A 26,028-nucleotide genomic window follows, 5' to 3' on the forward strand; every position below is an offset into this window, starting at 1 on the left:
CACACTCACTGCATGGAGTTGGAATCTTTTCTTTCTTTTTTTGCCAGCAAATACCATGGCGGTAAAAATTATAATGATATTGATCCTCTGTTAAATAAATTGATTATTGCACCTTCTAAACATCACTTAACATCTGGAGATACAGTATGCTCAGTTTGTTAAGAACAGATAGACAGTTCTGTTGAGTAGGTAGTTGTGGTTTGTGGTGCTGTTAAAATGTGTTGCACTTTTTTGTTGTCTTCTAAAATAAACATGGCACAGCCTACCTATTCATGTACACCGATCAACCACAACATAAAAACCACTGACAACTTTCTGAGAACAACTCAAAAGACATGAAGAACAGCACAAGGTGTTGACCTGGCCTCCAAATTCACTAAATCCCAAACTGATCAAGTATCTGTGGGATGATCCACAGAGGCCCCTGCCCTCAACCCATAGGACCCAAAGGCCCCCACTAACAACATTCTGTTACCAGACACCACAGGACACCCTCAGTAGGCCCATGTCCATTCTCTGATGAGTCACAACTGATTTGGAGGCACAAGGGAGACCTACACAATATTAGGAAGGTGGTCGTAATGTTATGCCTCATCGGTGTAGGTTATGATCATGCTGGGCAGCTGTTTTGGTTTTTGTCCAAGGCTTTTCTGACCATTACATTTTGTACAGTTAGTTCAATTTCAAGTTCCTTCAACATTCTCAGCTGACTCTATGGGAACCTTTCTGCTCTCAGTATTTCACTGTGCATAAATGTTCATGGAAGACCATGGCTATAGTTTTTCTGATCCCTCATCTGCATGTCCCTTATGTGCAATATTCAAAATATCAATAAAGATAAATATCTGCTTGTTTCAAAGACATAAATTCTAAATAACCTACAGGGTTGCTTTTATACTATGTATTTTAAGAACAGTTGGAAATTTTGTACGGGATATCCTCCTATCAACTAATGTCTGAAAAATCTGGCTGCAGAATAGCGCTGGGAAAGGTTTTAAAATACAGAACCTTCCTGGATTAAAAACTGATAATAGACAGAAATCAACTTGGATGTTGACCATGTCCTTCCAATACTAAAGGTGTCTGTTCTATAGGCACAGTTCTACAAATGAAAATGATTCCAAAGGAGATTTTTGCAGCAGCTCATTATGACAGCAAATTCCCCAAAATGACATAAGCTCATATAGAAATGGCAGCGCCTTCTAGGGGCTATAGATATTATAGCTGGAGCAAAGAGAGAAGTCAGGAAATACATAGTAGGTGGAAACCTTGAAATTGAAGTAGGGACTTGATGGTGATGACATCAAGATCATCACGGCATACTCAGCTATTAACTGCTCATTGCTGTTGTTTTTTTTTGTTGGTGCCAGTTTAGGAAATAACACCATCTACAACCGTGACTATCACCAAGCAGCCACGGGGGGACTTGAAATGGGCAGATCACGGCTTGTTGCATAATGGGGTGAAAAAGATGCTCAATAAAGCCCAAGATGAGATCCATGCCTTATTATCAGTGCCTCCTAACATCATGTTTTGGTTTCTAATAGAACAGACTTGAGTCATCACATAGTTTAACGTGTATACAATACCTTTTGCAGTTAATGTAATATGTATGGATGGTTACAGGCTTGACATTTGTTTGTTTTCAATATGGAAAAAGTAATTTTAAAAAAGTATTAGTATTATTACTATTTTCCAGGCAGAAAAATACTGACGTTCTTGGGCAAAACTTTCAGTATTATGTCAGGTGAACACAAGACACTGCTCATCGCCAACTAATATCATCACTACAGTGAAGCATGGTGGCGGCAGCATCAGCCTATTAGCAGGGACGGGGAGACTGGAATATAATAAACTAAAACTAGGCAGTGATTTACCACCTAGCAAACTAAACAGTACACTATCTGGTAATTGAATACTTTCTTTTTTTTCTTTTTTACGCTACATGAGCTACTAATGGTGTGTTACTCAGAAATTCAACGGCTGTTTTTGAGTTTCATGATGCTTGATTCTGTGATTTTATCATTGACTGAAAGAAAACATTCAAAATGAGACAAAACAACAAGAGGCTTTAAGTAATCCTTATATATATTTCTGTAGAAAACAATATATTTACATTTGTACAGACACTTTTTTATACAGTAAATACAACATTTACACATAAATATTGAAGAGCATTTTACAATATCAAAGTCAGTGCTGTGTAAACTGCATTTTAAAACAAAAAAACTTCATCTTTATAAAGAGATTTTTTCTAGTCTTATAGTTTCAAGGACTTGCAACACCGTAGAATGCATTCTTCCGTGTAATTACATTAAAACAACACACTGCTGAGGTCAGAAACCCAAGCAGAGAAAAATTTAGATTTAAATATAGTACTTCTTTTTCTAGTACAGCAAACTATTCATGACTAAAGGAATGCTGAACAGGTTTATAGGTATAAATAATAAGAATAGCTTTTGGAGTTTGCACCTGGACACAAGAGAAGAAGTTACCTTTTAGGTATAAAGATAAAGATATAAATTCACTTTGGTAATTAATGTTCAGTGTATCTGCATCTGAAGTGTCTCACATCAGACCAGTTATTGTCAGAAATGTAACTACTTGTTGGTTTTTAGGACTTACAGTATAATCAACATGTGTAACTAAGCTGATTATGATGGGCAGAACAATATTCATGTCCACACAATCCATAACTATAACAGAATCTCCATAGGTTTTCATCTCTTGAATTCAAATCAATTCATTTGGATGAATTTTTTTTTCATGATAAATACATCTTTTCAGAATACCAGTACAAAACAAAATCATGCTATGTTTGTTTTATATGCATACGCTTGATGTGACTTCAGGTATGTTGCTCAAATGTAGGTAACCTGGTCGATCCTACAGTGAATGATATTATATTTAAGCTATCATCTGGTATCACAGTGCCCCTCTGTGGACAAACTATGTCAAATTTATCTGACTGGCTGTGAAGGCCCTTGAACGGTGCTTTCACTTTCATGTTTTAAGAAAAGGATTACCTTTGTCCCAATTAGAACCTTTTATTGAGAATTTGCTGTGTATTTACACTGCCTTATGTCTTCAGAACAGAATAGCAATTGTTTGTTGAATAATGTTACTATCCTTGCTATTTATGCTGTGTTCCAGGGCAAAGAAATTATTTTATTTTCCACTGAACAGTGAGAGGTATGCTCTGTTTTGTTATACTGTGACAGTTATTACATCTGTGTGAGACACTATACTCCATGCATTACTGACAGAGATTGAGTTCAGCCGCGGAGGCGCTCCAAGTCTTTGCACTGGCGTTCGCTGGTTTCAGGTGCATCTCAGCAAGCTGCCTGTGTAGGTGCTCAGACCCTACATGAAGCCACACAGTGGCTTCGTGTACGGCTTCTGCAGGCAGAGCGAGCCGTGGTGAGGAAGAGGATGGGTGTAGTAGTGTTCGATCAAACCGGACAGTGTGGGGAAGGTCATTTCACTTTCCAGATATAGGCACTCGTCCTGTGAAAGGACCCATAGTGAACGTTAGACTCTGTTATTGTGATGTATATTTTTATTTTCTATGCAGAAAGGATTTTAATTTTAGACACACGTATAGTCATACTACAGGGCAGCAGGCCTCTTACCTCTTCAAACAGTCTGTAGTTTCTGGCTTTGCTTATACTGACGTCCCACACCACCAGCACCTGGATAATACACCAAAATTAGTTTAGACTAAATGTAAAGAAGAATATGTAGAATAAAATACACAAATTTGAGCCAAATACATTTAACTATGTCACTAAAATAATGTAAAAAAATAAATAAATAAATAAATCCAAATCCAAAATGAGATATGATAAATGTAAAACTAATATTCACTCACTACTGGCTCTGTGTTTGGCCTCTACCAACGCCTTAGGAAAATAAAAGTGCTTTTCTGTGTGTTAATATTTGTATAAGTCCGACTGCTACACACAAAACCTGCTGCTCAGCCTGTGTCCAGCTGTTGTTGCACTGTAGTTGTGCAGTAATAGTGAAGCTCGCAGTGCAGCTCAGTGACTCTGGAACTTGTGCAGAGCTGTTGCTATAGCTGGTGCAAACCACTGTGTGAGATTTTAGCCCTAACTCACATCATGAGAGAAGTACGACTTTAATTAGCTTTGTCTTCAACTGACTTTAGCATTCTATTATTATGTTTTGCAAGGTCAGCTGCGGTAACTCTGATAAAGGCCACAAGCCGAAACGTGTTGGTCTAGTAAAGTTGTTCCTTACACTACAAATACTGCTGGAGTCTGGTATTTTCTACTGTTTCTTTTTCTTCCTACATGCACCATGGTAATGGGGGAAGTTGCGCCAGAAGTATATATTTTTTTCTACAGTAAAACTAATAGCTCCATGTATTGAACCTGAGGTTGTAATAGTAATCTATGTTGCTAACTAATTGTCATTATTACTTTAAATTACAGCTGCATGACGCTCCTTGCTGAGGGTGTCCTGCTTAAGGAGTTATGAATGGATTCGGCCATGAACCAAAATATTTGAAAACCTAAAAATAAAGGATTGACCTGATGCTTGTTGCACATGCATAAACGTACTATATTTTCAAGGTGATTCATTCAGTGGATATTTCTTAGTCTGGACCACATGTCAGACTGAGAGACAGCCCAGCCGTTCATTAAGCCATGTTGTTAGCATGACTAAAGATGACCAGTAAGTCCATGTATGGTAATTATCACCATTGGCACTTCAGGTTTACTAAATGATCAGATAAGAGCACAGTTTCGGCTTTGCTTCAGCACAAATTTCTTGAGTACCAGACAGGAAGCTATTGTTAAAATGACTTAGTCAAGAAATGGTGATCTTTTTTTAGTTTTTACCTTTGACGTTTTGGTTCCTGAGTTCCTGATGCCATACAGTCCGTCCTGCGGAGCGATGGGGCCCTCTCTGAATAACCTGCGTGAACAAACGTCACCACTGGTTAAAAGCTATTAGTAGAAACACATCTTCAAATGACTTCACTGGTGTGAGCCTCTGCCGCAAATAGGAAATCCTGAATGAGAATAGCCCACACGCAGCCCATGCTCCTGTATGCTAAATTTAGATTTAAACTGGTGTTCATGAAACACCACAAAAATTTATCAGTGAGAGGGAGGGCTGTTTATTGTCACTAGACAGCTGAAATACAGTGTGACAAACAGTGTAACATTTACAAACTGCAGCTTGACACCTTTCTCAGCTATGTATTAAAAATAAGTGTATGAGTCATACTTTTCTACAAAGCTGGTTTCAGTCGTATCGATGAACACGGAGTCTGGCAGCTGCACCTGCAGATAGAAACAACTGGTTACCTTCAGTGCAATGTGTTTAATTGGAGAACTAACACAGGCTTTCTGTTATGAGAAACACATTCACGCCTATAAGAAGTGTGATTTACAACCACCACCAGCTCAAGATACCTTCACATATCCATATAAAGTAATTGAAATGGAGATGATGACATGAAAATGGAAATTCTGTAATATAATACTATTACATACACCGATCAGGCATAACATAACAAAACACCCTTATAATATAGTGCTGGTCTCACTTGAGGGTGTCCAGTGGTGTCTGCAACAGAATGTTGTTAGTGGGGTCCTTTGGGTCCTGTGGGTTGAGGGGAGGGGCCTTTGTGGATCATCCCACAGATACTTGATCAGTTTGGGATCTAGTGAATTTGGAGGCCAGGTCAACACCTTGTGCTGTTCTTCATGTTGTTTTTTTTTAGCTGTTCCTAAAGTGTTTTTGTGTGTGTGTCTGTGTCAGGCTGCATCCTGCTGGGGATGGCTGCTGCCATCAAGGAGTGTCATTGCTATGGGGTGGGGGTGCCTGGTCTGGTCTAGGTGGGTGCTACACGTCTAAGTAACATCCACATGAATGCCAGGTCCAAAAGTTTCCCAGCAGAACACTGAATTGTTATTTACTTCTCCTGTCAGTGGTCATAATGTTATGCCTGATCGGTGTAGATATAATGATTAAGAAAGTTAATAAGCTTTTTGAGTAACTGTTTAATTTCATCATAAAAGCTGAAAGATAATATCAGTGCTTTAGCAAAAAGACTAAAAATGATCACAATCTAAATATTTGAAATGAGTTAGTTCAGTAGCTCATTGAGTTTAGTCAAGAACATCAGCTGACACATCGTTTCACTCTCGCTTACATTCTCGTAGTCCTCATCAGAATCGTCTCCTCCGCCATGTTTGACCAAGTCTCGTTTCTTCCTGAACTCTGCGGGTACCTCTTCTCCCTGGGAACGGAAGCTCTGGCCATCTGGTGATGCTCTTCTGGTGAGAAAACACGTCTCAGTGAAGCAACTAAAACGTATTTATGCCGTAATTTTCCTATTGCTCTGTATCTACAACTCATGAAGACTTTGGAGGTTTCAAAATATGAATGTTTTGATTCGGATAGAATTAGGCTAGCAGTTTTTCTGCTGCTTCCAAACTTTCTGCTAAACTAGGCTAAATGAACCTCTCTGTATTTAATGCCCAGAATTAATCAAAATATCTGGATAATAAGAGAAACAGGACGGTTATCAAAAAATTGTGTTATGAGGTAACTTTTGAGTTTCGAATACAACTTACTGAAATGGAGTTCCTTGCGGCTTGGACTTGGTTGAAGGCAGCAGAGGCTTGACTGTTGGTGGAGGTGGTTTGGGTATTGCTGGCTTGTTGTGTAGTCCAGTTTTAATTAGAGGAGATAGCGGAGGGTGGCCAAACAGAGGTGGCTGACTGGGGGACATCTTGCTGAGGGACGGGCTGGAACCTCCAGTTTTTGGGGTTTGTGGATTTGGAAAGACTGGCTTGTTGCGTTGGTAGTTGCTGCCTAGTGACTGGCTTCCCCCAGAATTGATGCCGCAGTGGGGACCATTTAGGGCCAGCCTGGCCTCTAATTGGTCACAAATGGGCAGGGTGGCTGGCGATTGGACAGATACGGATGGCAGATGCCTCCAATCTCTCTTGTCGTTACCGGTACTCCCCACAGAGGTTTCCCTGAACTGAGTTCTCTTTGTATTTGGAGGAGGAGGAGGTGGAGGGCTGGGCGAGGGAGATGGGGATCTGGGCAGGTGCGGGGCAAAAGGGAGAGGAGGGACCTGGCCTTTGCAGGGATCCTGTAAGGAGGGCAGGGGGACAGCGGGTTTCTTGTGGAGCGGGCTGGTTGAGCTTCTGAGCTGTGATGGAACGAGAGGAAGGCCCTTTGGGAGACATGGGATGGAGTCTTGACGGAGCTGTGAAATTGCTGGCACTGGGGGAGGAGGGTAGGAAGGGGGCGGCCCCGCGGGTCGACCTGAAGAGGTAGAGAAAATGCAAAATCAGAATGGTTCATTGTTTCCAGGGAAGGGGTGATGTTTTGGTATTTGTCTGTGAAGGTCATGGTATATCTGAATAGAGCTGAAACAAGGACAACTGGCCTTGCAGGGTTTCTTGAAGAGGTTTCATCTCAGTAGCTTCTATAGTTCTTAAAGACGGGTGGGGAGTTGGGGTTTAGATAGGAACATTTGTGTGTGATGCGTACATGACACTTGCATCTTGGGTCTACAACCAGATACTTTCTGTAATTGGAGGAATCCTAAGTACCTTTTCCTATTTAAACCCAATCTCCTTACCAGCCTTTTAGAACTAAAGACGCTACTTCAGTGGCAAAATGTCTTCAAGAAAGTCCAATTGCCTTTGTTATAGTATTGCTACATGCTTCCTCATCTTTTCCCTTCCCAGTTTTTCCAGATTTTCACGGTAAAAAGTGTGCGTGGCTTCACCTGTAGGTGTTGGCGAACCCTCACCGTCTGGCTTCAGATAGTCTTCCTCGTCGTCATCATCATCATCATCACCATAGTCTTCACACAGAAAGAACAGGCACAACAGTTTAATAGCTGAATAAATTCCACATGTTGTATGCATACGCGGTCATCATCATGGCCTTACCACTTTCTGTGGTATCGACAGGATGTTTAATATCCATGGGCCTCTCGATCGTGCCATAGAAGCTGTCTGCGTCTGAATCGGAGTCACTGCGGCAGCAAAGAAGGTTGTTACTGATAAATTATTCGCAAGTAGAAGTTGTCAGTATGTGAGAAAGTCTGATGAACTGTTTGGTTTTCGGATTGTATTTTTTTTCTAAGTTCACTAATGCTTTAGGTTTTGTGTATTTCATATCATCCTAATAACCCAAATACAATTTATACATTTACCACATAACACATCATCATTTGGTGAAATATAATGTGATTTTTCTGAGGTTACCTTGGGATGTGGGACTCTTTTCTGTCGTTATAGTGATCGATCTCTCTTCGCAGGTGTCGCATCCATTTCTGTAAGAAAGCAGATATCTGTGTGAAATTTAAGTGTTTAACCGTTTAACAATCATTTTGAACATCCCCATGCAGGACACAGTACTACAACATTTCTGTAAATTAACTTCTGTGCTGTTCATTTCCATTAGATCAGCAGCTCCATTAGCCTAGCTTAGCATTAAGATGATAGCTGAGGTGCATCAAATATGTCATCTTCCAAAACAGTCAGTGATTTGATAAGTCGTTTGCTAACTAACAACAGTATCAAGACAGCTGCACTTGTGAAATTCTCTAAGGCCAGTTGTCCTTGCACTGATCCTCTATTATGAATCAGGGAAAAAATAAATTTATCTACATGTCTGGCTATTCATTTAACATCAAAACTGAGAATGCACAGCCTTGGTTTCAGCAAAGTCACTCTTCTTTATTACAGTTACAATTGGTTAAAATAGTCCTCACCCTCCTCTCATCCTCACTGGCTGCAGAGAAGAACCAAGTCCTGTGTTTCTTACTGAAGTGGACAATCTTAAAAGGAAAGACATTACTGGACGTTGTCTCCTCTGCTGCTCTCATTACTCTGTGGAAGAAAATGAAAGTGAGAGTTACGCTCCAAAATATGCTGATGGCCAGGAAGCACACTAAAAAAAATATAATACTGATTGAGGATTCTGACCTGTTGTAGCCATTGAGAGAGAACGCCCCCTGTGGTGCAGCAGAGGTACTGCTTTTAAAGTAATACACACAGCCCTTGTGAATAATGATGTACCTCAATGGCCCTGAAAGACAAACATATTTTAAGAATATCTCCATGCATCCAGGGATTTCTGTTTGAATGTGGTGGAAAAATGATCAGATCAGTAAAGAGAAGATAATTGGACATCGCTACATATTGTGAAATATTCCTCTTTTCTTTTAGTCCATCCACAACTAATCTTTTTATTACACACTCACATTTCATGAGGCTGAACTGGCTGCCTCCCTTCTTGTGGAGGTATCCTGAAATAGATACTCCTCCCGGCATAGTCAGGAGGTTCTGAGCCCCAATGGCTCGCATCGGCACTGGCCAGGACACATCTGTAGATGACATGGTCCTATGGGAAGGAAATGAGGGGAAGGGAAGGAAAAGGCATGTTATTACTTTTTGTGTTTAACAGAGAAGGTATCTAGTCACACACAGTTTTGAAATTGAGGATAGTTATACCGCCACACAAACACAAACTGCCAGAAAAACATAGCATTCAGATAGGACCTATACCCACATCATCTCTGTTACCAATCCTGCTTCAAAACCAGTGAAGCTGTGAGGGTTTCTGAACTACATTAGGTTTCAGACGCATATCTTGAAAGCAGTCAGAGAACTGTTAAGTCATCTAAATCAAAACACAGTGTTAGACAATCACCAGATACTCAAGTCCCCTCTTTTCACATTTGAATGTTTTGAAACGTAAGACCTTCAACCACTTTTAAATCAGACAATGAGACATGTGCCAACAGCAAAGACCAAACACAACTAAAAGTTTATGCAGCGACGACCAAACTGGTGGAACAAGAGCGTTCAGTGTTGGAGTGTTGCTCTGTCTACCGTGCTTCTCAGGAAATCCTTTAAGATTTGCATAGCCAACACTGACAGCAAGTCCATCCGTCCCCATGAGAAGAACTCCTCAACAAAGATATCTTTCTCATGTACAGTGAGTCCTGACCTAACACTACTGAACAGAATCCAGAGGTGACCTGCTGAGGTGTTGCCTACCTCCTGTTGAGCCTCTTGTTGATACTCTGAACAGCAGCGCTCTCCCTCAGCAGGCTGACTGTGGAGGCTAACACCGTGGAAGCCACAGACGGCAGGAGGTCCATGACAGAAGTGACAAACAGACTGGACTCTTTCGTGCTGTCCTCTCTGGGATTACTGCCGCGTCTCATCACATCCAAACTGGGACAGTTTTGTCCATCTGACTTTGCGCCTCCTCTGATTAGGCTCTCTGATGCTTTTTCTTGTGAATTCTCTCCCTCTCTCTCTCTCTCTCTCTCTCTCTCTCTCTCCCCACCCGCCCCCCTCTCCTTCTGACTGCCTTTGTTGATTTCGATCTTTCTCTCTCCCTCACGCACCACATAAACACACTCAAAATTAGATAGTACACCTACGCCCGTACATACACAGATTTCTGCTGGAACAAACACACACGTTTAGTTCAGACAGGAAATGCATAACATCCTGAATCCTTTTGCTGGGGTTCAGGGGTTGTGTAAAATTTGTGCATGTGGGTGGGTGAGATGTAGAGAAAGCAGCAAAAATAAACATCTCCAGTGAAGTTCCTCATCTTCTAATGGGTTTATGTGAACTTCCAGTTTATCAACAGCATCTGCAGACCTCAGACAGAGAGAGAGAAAGAGAGACAGAGAGAGAGAGAGAGAGATAGAGAGAGAGAGACGGAGAGTGTACATTCCTGTAGAGCTATCTTTCTGAGGACCACTTTGGGTTTTACACCATCGAAGTGAGGATGTTTCTGCAAAGTGAGGACATTTTGGCCGGTTGTTGACTTTCGTTTTAGGGTAAAGGTTATAATTAGTTTACGGTTAGGATTAGGGTAACGGTTAGGGTTAGGCACTTAGGAGAGATGGTTGGGTTAGGGTAAGGGGCTGAGGAAATCATTATGCCAATGAATGTCCTCGAAAAGATAGCCATACAAAAATGTGTGTATGTTTGTGTGTGAGTCCAGGAATTTGGTAGGAATTTGGGGAGTAGGAATCCACTCCCTTTGAATGAGATAAAAACTGTAGGAATACTTGTTTGGCTATTCATTGATTGATGCAGTTACTGGGAGGTTGGTGTCAGCCACAACACTGTTTTTTCATATTAAAGTCAGTTTGTTGTTGTTGTTAAGGCCTATAGTATATTTCAAACTTTTGAGGTGTATTTGCATCTGAGAACTGACAAGGGTATTAAAAAGAAGGTAAAAAGGTTCAGGCCCTGAGTACTTTGCATAATCTCACTTGGAAAGTTTGAAAAAATATTAGATAGCTGTTTGAATTGGGCGTGAACAGCACTAACTCTTAAAAGGTTGTCTAAATAGCAGACTAGATGAGAGATGTTTGATACACATGAGAACTCCATAGGCAGGGAGAGTCCGATGACTAACTGCGCCATGTAATGTAAGCTTGGAGATGACATTTTTCCCCATGAAAGGTCAATTTACCTCATAAAAGAGGAGTCGCTTCAAGAAGTTTTCTACCTCTCTGTTTGATGCATTAAGTTGGAATAAAATGATGGTAGCCTACCGGTTTGAACAATGGTATTTGCTGTAGCTTTACCACCAGTAACAACTAGAAGGCAACATACCATAATTACAGTAGAATGAGTGGACGCCAGCTTCTCAAAAATGAAGCCAAAGCACATAGAGCTCCCCCTGGTGACTGGCTGCAGTATAGGTAATAAGCACCACCTCCTCCGTGTTAGTGGCTGGAGTTGGACCAAACTAAAACACTAACGTACATGTTTTCTGCCATTTGAGATAGTTAATATAATGCTGATGTATGTTCAATTGTCCATTGTCCATGTGCAGTGTATAATCCAACATTTCTTGTAACTGGCAGAAGTAGAGCAAAGCACATAGAACGCAAAGTTCTGATGTGAGTAACTGAATTAAAATAATGTCCAACAAACCTAACAATGAGACTGCCAGGTGTTTAAGGTGTCAAGTTCTGCTTTCATGACATTTACCTTTTAAAACTCTGCCGTAATGGCAAAAGATGTGACAGTGCTGAATGTAGGACAAAGAACATGAAGGTATCACACGTCGCAGCTTTTACTTCATCTCCTCTGTCAGTGCAGAAAGTGCACCAAGATATGTGGTTTGCAAGTTGTTATAAGGCACATAATAGCACAGTAGCACACATACTACTGAATGGTGTCAGCTCAGTGTGTGGTTAGCAGAAACTAAAACGGGTAGCTTAGCCATTGTGATTGGAGAGCTACAATGACTGACTTCCGCAGCATGTTCCTGGTATGATTAGCATGTTAGCTCACTATGTACAGCAGTCCACCAAATATAGAGTCTAGGACCAACTATTTAGGCTGCCCTTGCTGACTGGACATCAAGAGGACACTCAAAGGCTATCGTTTGGTTTGGTCTCCGACTGCCCCATACAGTGTTTACTGATAACTGCAGTTAACTAAACCTCATCTCAGTCTGCGAAAGGTCACTGACTGCTTATCATCCAAAAAAGGATTTCCTGAAGACCTCATCCTCGCTGTTGCAGTGCAGGCACAGAGCCCGCAGACAGATCTGAAATAACATGATAGTGATAGTGACCACCATCGAGACTCAGACGCAAAGTCATGTTTTCTTTAGGTAGACGGCTAATAGCCCACAGAGGGAGGAGAAAGATCACGATCTGAAGTGGCAGTGGTGATCTTTGGCAAGCTTGTGATTCAGTTCCACATTCTGGTGTCAGCTGAATTCAGAAACGATTCAACAAAAAGAAAGGCATGGAATTGTTACGTTGTGAAAAAGTAGTACCACAAGAAAAGTAGGAAAGGTAATAATGTATTTTGTAAATGTAAATAATGCAACCATTTGCTTCATTGTGTGCAGAATCTAGCAATCAATAGTGTGTGGTTAAATGATCATTTACATGCAGTTTATTTAACCAATATAAATTGTAATTGTCAAAAAAGGCTTTGTTAAAGACACGTATCCTCCCCAACAAGTTTTTTACTTTCAAAATCAAATTCTCTTGTAAATAAAGAATACAGAAAATGCAAAATAAAGAAATATTGCTACTCTAAACATAGTAGAAAAGGACCAACAAGGAACCCCTGTCTTCAGTGAATGTATGAGTGACAGAAATGGATTCACCTCGCATTCAGCCAAACTGTCTGTAGTTCCAATGAAACTGCTTTAATACAAAAGTCTATGAGAACGATCTGCAATCAGACGGAAGCGGCTCGATCGCCCCGAGGACCAAACTGCCAGTGGTTATCACTTGCCACAGAATGCAGCATTAAATGTTGACGTCACATGAGATCACTTTCTCACGGCTAAACTTGTGAATTACAATCTTTCTCTGTCAGCAGGGTTACAGAATTGATGGCGACCGATGTCAAATTTACGGCACCCATTATCTGCCAAAATTAATAAATGACTCAGTAAACGCTGTGCATTGACTCACATAGGATCTCCTCATCTGAAATAAAGTCAGGCTGCTGACGTTTATTATTAAAAAGAAAAGGGGAGTGATTCAGCTTTAAACCTTCTCACCCGACTGTTTTTTTTTTAGTTTTTTTTTTTTTTTTTTAAAGTTACCCAACCTGAACTCTGCTGATGTTTGTGAGCAAGAGATGCTAATCAGAGAACTGCTGTTTGACGGGAAAGGGAAGCACAGGAGCTGCTCGCATACCAGACTCATTCAAACATATTTCCTCCCTGGACAGACACAAACACAATGTCTGGACTCAGGACTGATTTAAATTGACCTTCATTATGCAACTGTGCTTTGATACCAATCCACAGTTGACCGGAGAAAAAAACAGAAAAGTGCATTTAATGGCTTCAAATACTGGCATGTAGCCAGATCATCAGAATCATCCTAGTAGTTCGACGGCTCATCGAGATGACTTCAAGGTGTGTGGGTGGAAATGTGAGCAGCTACAAGATGAAAGACCTGTACAAAGAAGGCAGTTATCTCAAGGAGGAAAAAGCCGGATGTTGAAGCTTTACTTCTAAATACAGCGCATACCTAAGTTTCTTCTTGTATGTATAAATTAATATATACACTGCACATGTATCATGAGACGCTTAGTGTGTAGAAATGGAAGCTCTGAGATAATCTTCTGGGATTTTCAAATATTTTTCTTACAGTATGTGAGAATCAGAATCAGCTTTATTGGCCAAGTATGTGTGCACATACAGGGAATTTGTAATAAACATGAAAACTGATGGGATTTTGAGAGGACTGTTTTTTGAGAGGACTCAAAGAAAGTAGCTTAGCTATGACATACAGAGCTTGCAAAATCACAGAGAGCATAAAACCTTTTGTCACTGAGAAGGAAGACGAAGAGGAAAAAGGCATGTACCGGAGATGTAAGAACAGTCAGAATGACCGCTGGGGAAACTGAAATCGAAACTTGCGCAGCTGTGAAATGGAAAGCCCCTGAATCACGGACAGTATTCCTGTTAAATCACCACATGACAACAAGAGTGTGGCAAGGGTGTAAAATGCAACTTCTTATAAGTCCCTGTAAGCTGACTCAGAGTGACGTTTATTACTCAGACTTACACTACATTCTGCACTGCAGGGCACTGGATCTAAAATGTCACGTCACTGGAATCTGAACTTCAAGTTGTGATTTCAAGCATTCATTTCACAGTATTTACATGTACAGAAGGAGAACTGTTGTGGTAAGTATATAGCCCTTTTCCAGAACAGTGACAAATCTCATTCGTTCAGACAAATGACCACAGCCAGTGCTGCATACTGGGGGCAACTTCGGCATGTAGTCAACAACTAGTTGCACCTACTGAAAACACAGCGCCAAGTTCAGACAACCCTTTTCATAGGAAGGTCAGGTTTTAACCGTTGTCCTCTTATAAAAATTGAAAATAGAAATACATTTGCTGCCTCTCACAAACAAGGTAAGAATTAGAGGTTAGAAAAGCATTGTATGTCCAATATGGATGTGAAAACCCTTGAGTTAAAAACGAAAAGGAGCGCTTCCTCACGTTTTGTGTGTGTGCGTTTGTCTCTGTGTGTGTTTCTACACCAAATCCCACTCTGGAACTAGATGATGTGTAGGTTGCTTTAGTTTAAAAGTGGTCCACATCTGGTGGTGCTGTAGGTTTCTGTAGGGCTATGATAAATATAACAATATTTTTCGAGGATATCATTGGAACACACATTCACCTGTTTGCCAAAGCTTAATTAACAAGATCCAGGGTCAGGTCTGTCTGTTCTTTCTGAATGTCTAACCCAGGGTGAAGCTTACTGCTGGGAATTTAACTATCGTTGTAAAAGATAACGTCAGCCTGGAAATTTTTAAAAGCGATTACTGAAATATACAAGTGGTTTGCTTGGAAGTCAGATGTGGTCAGTGACAAGGTTTCCAAGGAGGTCATGGGTTGGATTTTTCCAATTAGCAGGCAAACACTGGCCGAATGAAAAGTCAACTGATCCATTTCGGAACATCAGATGGACAGAATCAGATCTTCTGACTGTCACAGAAGATCTCTTTAGTGCTCTTCTGCTTGGTTTTGTTTTGACTCATTGCTTTTACAGTGCGGTTATTCAAGGACCAAAAACCAATTTCACAATTTTTTTGCCATTTTTCTAGCCTCTATGGTATAGTGGCATAGATTTCCGCAGCTGTCAGGTGTCTGCTACAGAGATTGAATGTGGTTAACTGATCCCCTTGCACACTCAGTCCAGAAGCCCTCAGTGCTTACCCCAAGACACACTTGCAAACACACAGCCAGACGCAAAGGTCATAGGTAAACCACCGACCCAGCTGCAGCAGCTGCAGTCCGTCTTGTCCGGGAAACAGAGGCGCTGCGTTTTGTACCTACGACACACGTCCTGTTCCCCACCCTCAGAGACGACCAACCACAACGCTAGATCAGCTTCGTAACATATAGGTGTAAATGCATGAATAGAAACTAAGGGTGATAGGTTTTCAAACAGGGTCATCTTAAGTCACCAGCGTTTCCTCTCCAGCAAGCTTATGACAATAAAAGTTATTGCTTCCACTTAAAGAGGGGCCTGGACTTGTTCCAGAAGTATATGTGGTGTATATTTATACAGCTCACCACTCTATGAATAATAAATGAATAATTTCTCGTGCAATGTCGTTACAGCTCAGTTTGTAGATAACACTCAGCTCTTTCTCTATGCTTTTTTTTTTTTTTTTTTTAGAAATGTCGATTCCTCCTTCCTATGAATGCTATTTTAAGTGCTTATGGTTGTATAATTACTTCCATGTAACATGCTAAAGCCTCCTCCTCTAATACTAAGAGATTTCTCTTTCTCCGTATCTCTTCAACTTCCACTTAAGATGACTTTCCTCTCTTTTATTTAGGTGATCCTTGAGTCACATAAATGTGACGTAGCTCTTTGGATGTCTTAATGTCGGTAAGTCCAGAAGTGCTAAGATAGTGTTTGGTGATAATTAGAAAATAACATCTTGCTAAGATGCAAACCGAGGCGCAGTCATATTTTCGGCATGTTAGCAAAAAGGTCTGCGTGACATAGAGAGGTGTTAAATCTGTCCGACAAGGCACTATAAATATCTCCTAGTGTGCATATGTAAACCTTGTCTAACTGGAGTATAAAGCTGCACAGACAGAAGTTAAGTTGTTAGCATTAATATTGTGAGCATTGTGGCGTTAGCATTTCATGTAAAGCAGCACTGTGGGAATACGGAAAATACAGAAATACCCTCCTTTTCCAAATAGCTTTTATATATGTTTTGCCTATCAATTACTAACCTACTAACACATTTTTTTGTTACTTTAAATGCATAGATCATGTCAATTGTAGCAATGAGCCCTGGACTTTCAAGCTTGAAAACTGAAATGAAAACTCTATGGTTATTTTGGCTGATTTCAGCAATTGATTATACAAGCTCTATAAAGGCTTCTTCAGAAAAGAAAAGTTGGTAAGGACGAATTTTACTTCATGAATAGGGATCATAAAGTTCTCATTGGCCGCTAACTCCTTGTTTTTTCCCCAGTGGCAGCCATTGTTGATGTGGGTAACCTCAGCCTGTCGAGATGACTCAGAAAATACAGATAACTTGGTAATAACCTTTAGTTTCTGTGAATGCATGGTGCGGCTGATGTCAATGGACTGGTGGAACCTAATTGTGTGAAATTAAAAAAAAAAAAACAGTATGGGTGGTCAGCAGTGCGTAGGTGTCTTTGGTTCCCTGTTAAGGAAAAAAATATACAAAAAGCAGAACAGAAAGAGAAAGTTACCCTTTGCTTCACATGCACACACCTGCCGCACTGGACTCGTAGAAAGCTGAAATAGTAAAACCAGGTTCTCTTTCTCTGCGAGTGACTTTCAAATACGTGTTAGCACTTCCTGCGTCCAAATATGGCAGTGCCACTCAAAGGGAACTGCACTACCGTCACACTTCCACAACGGCTGCAGGAAGAAGTCCTCTCAGACTGATGCAAAGAATGATAATTGTGCTTCAGCTGCCGTTCATGTTTGAAGCAAACGCCTACAATGTAACAACAATGCACAGCGGTTCAGAGAGGGCAAGAAAAAGAGGTAAAGAGAGGTACACAGAGAATGAGAGGAAGGAAGAGCGTTGAGATTTGGCTGTGTGACTACACTCGCTCCCCCCTCAGTAAAGGGGGTAGAAAATGAGAACACATTTCCTGTACGCGTCTACTTTTCTCATCCTCCGTCTCCGACACAAACCACGGTGAGGATTTACCGTGGCAATAACGGACAGCTGACGTGACTGGGGGGGGGGCAACAAAAACCCAACAAACCACCAGGCACGATTTGTTTCTCATGCAAGGCTTTGAGTGGAATGATGTGTACAGACATGACAAGACATTGATATAACTGGACCCTCTGGTGAAGAGTCGAAAGCCCCTTTTGTGACCCTGGGGACACGTACTACCTTGAAACTACATTTAAATTTTAAAAAAGTGTATTTTTTCCAAAGGTATTTTTGATGGTCCAATATCTCTCAACCTCTTTGAAAACAACAAAACACAAAAACTTGTCTAGTTGGGCCTTTTGTCACATTTCATTTGCTAGTGTTTACCTTGTCACACAGTTGCACATATACATAAGGTTCAAAGAGATAAAATGATTGTTAAAAGCAACATGAAATAAAATGTGTGCACCCATACTGAGACTGAGCTTTTTCCTTCATCTGCATTGGGAAGCAGTGAACAGTTACACCTTGCATCATTAATCTAACAATGTCTTAATATGTCACTAATTAAACTTGCTGCTTACAAGCTAAACACTGCAAACAGACTGCTCACTCACATTTGACATATTCTAAAATACAACGTGGTCCACTGCACTCCTTGCTTTCTTTTTGCAACGCCATTACATAATATTTAGCCTCTAGAACCAGACCTCATTGAGTACACTGTAATGAACTCCCAGTACACATGTTTAACGCACCATCCCCTTTGTTGTCCTTGTCTTGGGTTACTTAAATGTGTGTTTTACTTTGCCATAGTAGATTCTGTATAAGTAATATTTTTGGGTTGGGTACAGTGGCAGTGTGATGTGCAGTCGTCTTGTTCCTTCCATTACAGTGTAGGTGTTGCTCTTCAGCTCGTGTGAAATAGACCACCTAAATTTCTATTTTGAGCAAAGTTTCACATCTGGTGAAGGCTGACAAAATACACCTATTTCAAATGCGGTATGACTTCCAAATGAGCTCAACCCTTTCTTGGTGCTGTAGGCTGACATTTTCCACAATAGATACAAAGGTTCTGGGTAAGATCATCAGCAACAATCCCAATGGGAATAAAATATGAAGATCAAATTTAAATGACTTAAATAGACAATGTGGACATATGGTCCTTTAGTTGATTCACTGACAGTTGCGATGAAGAAACTTCCAAATCAAAAAATAACAAATGCACATGACGTAAACCTCTTGCTTAGTGGTTTTGCAAATTAGATCAGATACCTAAATTGATAAAAAGAACCGCCAAATGTGAGAAATCCGAGACCAGTTAAACACAACAACCAATCACTTAGACATTCCTATACCCTCTCATACAAGTCTTAGCATTGCTCAACAAACCGAGGCAGGTATGGACTTGTTCCTGAACATTTCCATAAAGAATGCGACAAAAATAAAGAGACAACTTACAGATAACATAACATCACTAGTTGTACCAGGGTAGGCACAGTGAAGACGGATTATGGACTTACATGACTTCCCTTTGTTCCCAAATACACATCCTGGTGCTCGGCTTGGAGATCCTCGCTAATGACTTCTTCTTCCTCACGTACGGAGCGGACATGCCAGCAGACATGATGGCAGCAGAACGGCACAGTATACCACCATACTTTTCAAACACGTGTAAGATAAGCAACGGATGTACAGTTGAAAGAGTCCAGGTTAGAATGGATCGAGTCACAGATTTGAAATCGGAAGAGTGGTTAAATAAGTGAGCGTAGGTCCTGATGCGGACAAGTGAAAGGAAAGATGGAAGAATAGATGTACAGAGTGGTTAACCAAAGCTGAAAGTTGAAAAATAAATTAAATCAGTGGATAGACAAACGGATAAAACAATCAGCCGACACTCCAGACGTCTGTTGATGGTATGAACCCTTGATTCTCCACCAGACGTTTCCTGAAGGGGGCTCCTCCTCCAGCCCTAGCTTCTGATTGGTCTGCCTGCTTCACCATGTTCCTTCCTGCTTCCTCAAACACAGTGTGTGATTGGTTGACACATCCCATCCGCAACGCTACACACATACGCCTCACACAGTCGGACACCAGAGAAAAAGGCCGGGGGACTTTCCATCTCATAAGACTGGAACAATACAGCGGTCAAACACACACAGACATACACGTCTACGAACCTGAGAGGAAGCTGTTCCTGTGTAAGGTTGCAGATGAACTTTCATCCTACTATCCAGTCTGTAGTATCTATAGTGAAACTACCTCTACATCCCTGTTCAATAGGATATCCATATACACCGCATATGGGAGGTTTAAAATGCCTAAATTAAAATAAAGAAATAAATATGTTCTTCCTTTTCAGTTATATCCGAACCCCTCTTCTTTAAACAGATAATGGTGGTTACTACAGAATGTACTTTCAAACCTCAAAAGAAACTAAACAGAGGATGACTTGAGTCAGACAAATCCTTGTGTAGCTTCTTGACTGAGGACACGAGAAGATTCACAACATCAACTGGTCCATCTCTTCCAGCTGATCCAGACTTTCAGCCATCCTTTCTAACATCTAACTTGCACAAATTAAATTATTTTTGCCCTTTGATTAAAGTAAATCTGAAGTGGGGTTCATTTATATCAAAGAAAGAAGCTACGAAAGGATTATAGGAAGGTTATGAAACAGATCCCTGAATCTTTTCAGTGGTCACAACTGAGGATGGTTGGAAGCTCCCATAAGCAATAACATTGCTTAACCTGCAGTGGCCATTTGTTTCAGAAACCAGATTTGAGTTATGGATTATCATCCCTGTGTCCTATACCTCCATGTTCCATTTGCTTAATTTCAGAATGGTGCGGATCAGGTGGCCACCAAACAGACGTAACCCTACGTCATATCAATCAAATCCAAAAATCAAAATGGCACATGAGCATTCACCACATCAACTAGTACGAACTCTTTCAGTTGATCCAGTCCATTTATACTCTCCAGAATTTTACTTTATGTCAAAGATGTTATGAGTATTACTGTCTTTTGATGAATGCAAATCTGGGTTGGGCTTCATTCAAACTGATGACACTACAGAAGCCTTACTGGAATGTTATGACATAGCCAGTGCCTTTAAAACTTAACATCCTTGAAAAAGGAGGCAGGCTTAAAATATTCATTCATTCATCTTCTGCACCCGCTTATTCCTGTTAAGGGTCGCAGGGTCTGCTGGAGCCTATCCCAGCTGTCGTCGGGCGAGAGGAGGGATACACCCTGGACAGGTCGCCAGTCCATCGCAGGGCTAACACAGAGAGACAGACAATCATTCACACTCACATGCACAGCTACGGCCAATTTAGAATCACCAGTTAATCTAACCAGCATGTCTTTGGAAAGTGGGAGGAAACAGAACTCCACACAGAAAGTCCTAGTCGGCCCATGGATTTGAACCCGGGACCTTCTCGCTGTGAGGCATCAGTGCTAACCACCACACCACTGTGCCGCCCCGGCCTAAAATATTATTCAACATAATGTAAAGATCAAAAATGCTCTTGCAGATCCATGTAGTGGAAAAATGACTTGAGAATATTTTTGCAGAGCACTGATGACGCAAAAAACATCAAAAAAATAAATAGTTTCAGACCTTTCCTGGTGAATGTGTGCAGTGACTGGCTGGCAGGTACATATAGGTCAACCACACAAAATGATAAATGGCAGTTGTGCATTGCCTCAGATAAAATCAACACAGATAAAACATGTACAGTGAAGACGGGAGATTCGAAGCACAACATGCATCATGAGCCGTACAGGAAAGATTTGCAAGGTTGTAGCAGTACTGTAACACCGCAGAGATGCTGTGATGTGTGCGTTGTGACATTTGATATTTATATGAGTGAGGACTGCTGGTTTCTGTTGCAGTGAGTCACCCATCCAATGTGAAACCACGAGGGCTTTGTTTGACAGCAAGGAGCGCAGCTAGCATGAGTCAAAGCAAAACCCTTTCTGACAAAGCAACCAAGCTGCTGCTACGATACGCATATCTGAAATCAGTGTGAGGTAGCAGCGATACCAGCGGCGCTGCAGAAAGGCAATCAAAACTGGGGTCTTTTTTTTTTGGTTGGCCATGCCCCTCTACCGCTAGCCTCACTAGTTCAGACCGAAACTAGCAAGAGGCCATGTGTCGCGGTATAAAGCACTCGGAGTGTGCTTTATACATGTCCAAAGAATATGCCTCAACTCTCTTTTCCCACCGGCTTAGGCTATCGTAGTGTTGGAAATTGTCAGTGCGACTCGCAACACAGTGCGACTCTGGATTCCATGAAATCACAACTTTCCGAACTTGACTTACACAAGTAATCATGAAGGAGCTAGGCTACGGCGGCCAAGGAGTGACTTTGTTTTTCTACCTGACACCACACACAAAGATTACAGGGTGACATACGCTCCTCATCCCTGTCAGACTAAACACCAAATCTTCTTCTGTGACCAAAACTTCTGCCATACACTTTTTGTTTTATCTAACTTTTAATAGGTAGCATGACAAAAAAAAAAGCCTGAATTCAGCTTTACTCTTTCACATCACAATCACTCCTCGTGATGTAGTGGATCAGCTGTACTTCAAGAAAGAACCACCAGACTGAGATCAGCAGGTGGGCTGCATTACTGTACGATGAACATTTACGAAACTATCAGACCATTTAAAATCCCGAAAAACACACATTACTACTGTTTTTTTTTTTTGTTTTTTTTTGCTGTTGTTTTTTTTACAAGGCTCCACGTAAAGCAGCCGTTCAAATAGTCTAGTTCAAACAGAATAAATAAGTTTATAACCTTCTTACCACAAAGTAGCCAATAAAAAACATGAAAGTGTGAAGAACAGATCCACACACTGCTACCACCAGCAGAGAGTTCATCAACTCCTAAATAAAAGCTTGCATACGTTAAATGTTGACATGAAAGGAACCCGTGCTACAAAGCGGGGCTGCGCAACATGGGTGATCAAACTATTGACTGAAATAAAAAAAGAATGAAAATGAGGGGCAAAGATAAGCTATTTATACTCATATCAGTGGCTTCTGTCAGGGTCAGCAAAGCCTTCTCCTTTGGCCCAAACTTTATCAGAATCACTGACTTACATTTTAAATGTTTTCCGTTAATCTTATTAAATTATTCCCAATGGCCTATTCTTCTCATTTTATGGCTTGTCTGTCTCTCTGCTGTAGTGATTCCTGAACTGTAACTTTGCATTAGAGCTTTTATCCGATCATATTTCAGCCGTCATGCGTTGCCAAAGTCAAAGAAATTTGCCTGGGCCTTCACAATTAAAACTGCAGGCGGCTGAAGCTTGAAATACGTTGTAATGACGCTGTTCCTTTACGTTTAAGCCAAATTAGCAGTTTGTGTGTTGCAAACCGCACAAGCAAATCATGATTTGCTTTTTAAACTCACGATGGAGGAAGGTGGAGAGGCTATCGATTTGATTGCAGATCTTCTTAGAAAGTTATCTTCTTAGGCTCAATATTGTGAGGAAAGGCCACCCAGTGCTGGAGCTAGCTGGACTGACGCAGCCGGGAAAACTTTCAGGACAGCGACTACGAGCGTTACCCTTGGTTGACAGGCTCTGAGGAGAACCCTAAATTGTTTCTTAAGTCCGTATGTGGCGCTGGTGCGCAGCTGTAGCGCATCGGTGGCTGCAGTGAGTGAGAGGAGGCTTTTTGAATTGTTCTAAGCGAATTTCTTGTTTTAGTAATGGCATTCATCTCGCTATATGAGATACCCGTCTACAATGCAACGTCCTGTTTTATCGTGTTTCCATATTTTGTTGATGGTTTCTATAGCAGTGGCATCATAACGACCGCATTAAGATGTGTTTTGAATAATGTTGCACTGCATTGAACGCCTAGGTGGAAAATGCACAGCCCGCCACTGACTCATACAATAGTCATATGTTCCTATATTATATACAATGGCAACTGTCTGAATCTTATCTAATCTAAAACTACTCACTGTGATCATCCAGTTGTAAATTGGCAACCACAGCTAGGCTTGTATGACGTTTGGTTTCTGACCATGCAGAAGTGTGCACACGAGGCCTCTTACGCAGTCATATTTCTATATAATTCTAGGTCCAACTACCGCTACCCTTCAACACAAGCACATGTTACTCCTTCCTCCTCTGCAAGAGCCTGCAGATAAAAATACTGACTTTTTACCAGTCACCTGTGTGTTTACTGTCACAGCTCAGTCACAGCTCAGGTGAGAAAATTAGCAAGCAAAATCTACAGCCATGAGCATAAAGTTGAGAAGCTGCTCTTGTCTACTTCTGCCTGAAATCAAACAGCTACTACATGAAGTGTTGTTTTGAGCGATGTATCTGAAATGTTGAGACTGTGCCGTAGCTGTGTTACCCGAATGGATACTCGCTTCTATAAAAAATGTGACACACATTAACATTTTCTGTGAGAAAAACTATGGGCAAAAAAGGAACTCAGCTTTGCAACTCTAAAGCCACAATATGGGCAGAGCTATGGGGCCACACAAAAGTTCATTTGAGCTCCACTGTTGTGCATTACATGACACGAAACTTATTATCAAGTTACAAGTTAAGAATTATAGTTTTTTTTTAGTTTTTGCCTTTATTAAACATGTAGCTTTCTCTCTGGCTCCATGAATACACTGAAGCCAACAATTATGTCATACAGGAAAGCTATGAATGACTTGTGTAGCTGTGAAGAGTTGTACTCTCACCACCATTTCTTTCTTCGTAAACAAATCTAGCAGCAGTTTTTTTGAAACGCCAATAGGTCCGTACGGCTCCTGGCTTTGACAAGTTGTTAAAAATGTTTGATTAAACTTACCCATGGATTGCTGTGTCAGCTGTGTCGCTCCCTTGTCTGTGTCTGTGTCATCAGTAGTTTGAGCCCTGCATAGCTCTACTTCAGCCCAGTTCACTTCCTGGCCTGTCTCTTCAGAGCTGCTGCGTAAAGTGTCACAACACCCTCCCTTAAACCACAAGAGAAACCGGCTGCAGCGCTCATTCAAACACAGACGGGCAGATATACTAAGCCAACATTAAAAGAGAGAGAGAGAGAGAGAGAGAGAGAGAGAGAGAGAGAGAGAGAGAGAGAGAGACCTATTTACACTCAGAAACCTTTAAACAGCGCTCCTTTGTGGTATTAGCTGTTCTATGGTGTCCTATTATCTCTGCTTTGCTGGGTTTTAGAGACTTGAGTTGCATAAATCCTCATCAAAAATGGCAAAACTGTGACACCATTGTGAATACGTACATGTGTCAAGTTTCAGTGGTTGTATGACTACAGCCAGAAATTCATGACTAACTTCCCCTTCGTGGACCACTCCTTCTTTGGGTCAGCAATTATGTCATAAACAAACACCAGTTAACCTGCACCTGGCCCTGAGTGTGGTGACTAGAAAAATGGGGCCATGCAGGGAGCGTTTAAGACGTGACAATATGAAAGTGTTGCATAGAATGACGCTATAATTGGAGGTGTGTAGAGGTTCTGACAGTTGTATTATAGCTAAAAATGTTTGCCTTGAAACTGGCTCTATGGGAAAGATCCTGGGGTCACTGAAATCCAAAGGGTTCATCTTCTGGGGAGCAAGAATGTCTATTCATTTAAAGCCTGAGAGAATTTAAATCGCAGGTTCTTTTTTCCTGCTTTAGCATACATGTCCACTTCGCAGATCTCATAAATCCCTTGTCTTGTGTATTTTGTGTATGTGTCTATTTTTCTCTCTTCAAAATGTGGGAAGTTTTTCTTTACATCATTGTTTTTGGGGGTTTTAGACTTATCTGAAACTATCAGAGAATAAACTACAGATTTAGTATTGATATCTTTATGAATAAAATTAAGTTAAAGATCAACTTAAATGCAGATATGTATCATTTAATCTTTCTGTTTCTGTTACACATTGGAAATTGTAGGAAAAAAAGAACGTTAGGGAAAAAAAAGTGTATCGCTCCTAAAGCTCAAAAGCTGGTTGAGTGGGTGCCTCATAAACTGACTGTAGTTCTTACCTCAGTGGTGCAGGTTTGACTCCAGACTGTATCCTTTGCTGCATGTCTTCCCCCCTCTTTCAAGCTGTTACTTCCTGTCACTCTAAACTGTCGACAAAGTAGAAGTTCAACATATAATAGTTAAAATATACTGAATTTGCCATTTGGCCAGCATCATAATTGATCTTTTCCTGCACACATGGCAGTCATGATATAGAGTTTTGAGCCTTTTCTGTAATCTTGTGTGGTTCACACTGTGTTTCCTGTTTTTATTTTGAAAGTTTCTTCCCTGATGTTTGATGTCTTGCTTTACTTCCTGTCTG

The 26,028-nt window shown here is 40.9% G+C and overlaps 1 protein-coding gene across 4 annotated transcripts; it reads right to left on the minus strand.

The window, feature by feature from the left end:
• Positions 1-2,076: 2,076 nt before the first annotated feature.
• Positions 2,077-24,743, minus strand: sh3bp2 (SH3-domain binding protein 2). 4 transcript variants are annotated; one of them, XM_084571933.1, is made up of 13 exons: positions 19,229-19,355; positions 9,269-9,408; positions 8,991-9,093; positions 8,777-8,894; positions 8,268-8,335; positions 7,950-8,035; positions 7,784-7,861; positions 6,612-7,314; positions 6,188-6,311; positions 5,257-5,312; positions 4,866-4,941; positions 3,633-3,692; positions 2,077-3,507 (listed from the first exon to the last, which is right to left on the minus strand). In XM_084571933.1, the coding sequence occupies exons 1-13, from the start codon at positions 19,330-19,332 to the stop codon at positions 3,364-3,366; spliced, it is 1,860 nt and encodes a 619-aa protein (XP_084428059.1). In that variant the 5' UTR covers positions 19,333-19,355; the 3' UTR covers positions 2,077-3,363. The 4 variants fall into 4 exon arrangements, with proteins under 4 accessions (XP_084428059.1, XP_084428060.1, XP_084428061.1 ...); XM_084571934.1 differs by lacking the exon at positions 19,229-19,355 and adding an exon at positions 24,546-24,743 and having other exon boundaries at positions 8,777-9,093; XM_084571935.1 differs by having other exon boundaries at positions 8,777-9,093; positions 19,229-19,522.
• Between the last annotated feature and the right edge of the window lie 1,285 nt (positions 24,744-26,028).

This window comes from Chelon labrosus, assembly GCF_963514085.1.
Source record: "Chelon labrosus genome assembly, chromosome: 22".
Classification (NCBI taxonomy): domain Eukaryota; kingdom Metazoa; phylum Chordata; class Actinopteri; order Mugiliformes; family Mugilidae; genus Chelon; species Chelon labrosus.

Bases quoted from the DNA above. Each gene is read 5' to 3' on its own strand.
- sh3bp2 (XM_084571935.1), bottom strand. From the start codon at position 19,332: ATGTCTGCTGGCATGTCCGCTCCGTACGTGAGGAAGAAGAAGTCATTA. The intron at 9,094-9,268 runs GTGAGTGTGTAA...TTTGTCTTTCAG, and splicing joins CCAGTTCAGCCTCATGAAAT to GGCCATTGAGGTACATCATT. The intron at 6,312-6,611 runs GTAAGTTGTATT...TTTTCTCACCAG, and splicing joins CCGCAAGGAACTCCATTTCA to AAGAGCATCACCAGATGGCC.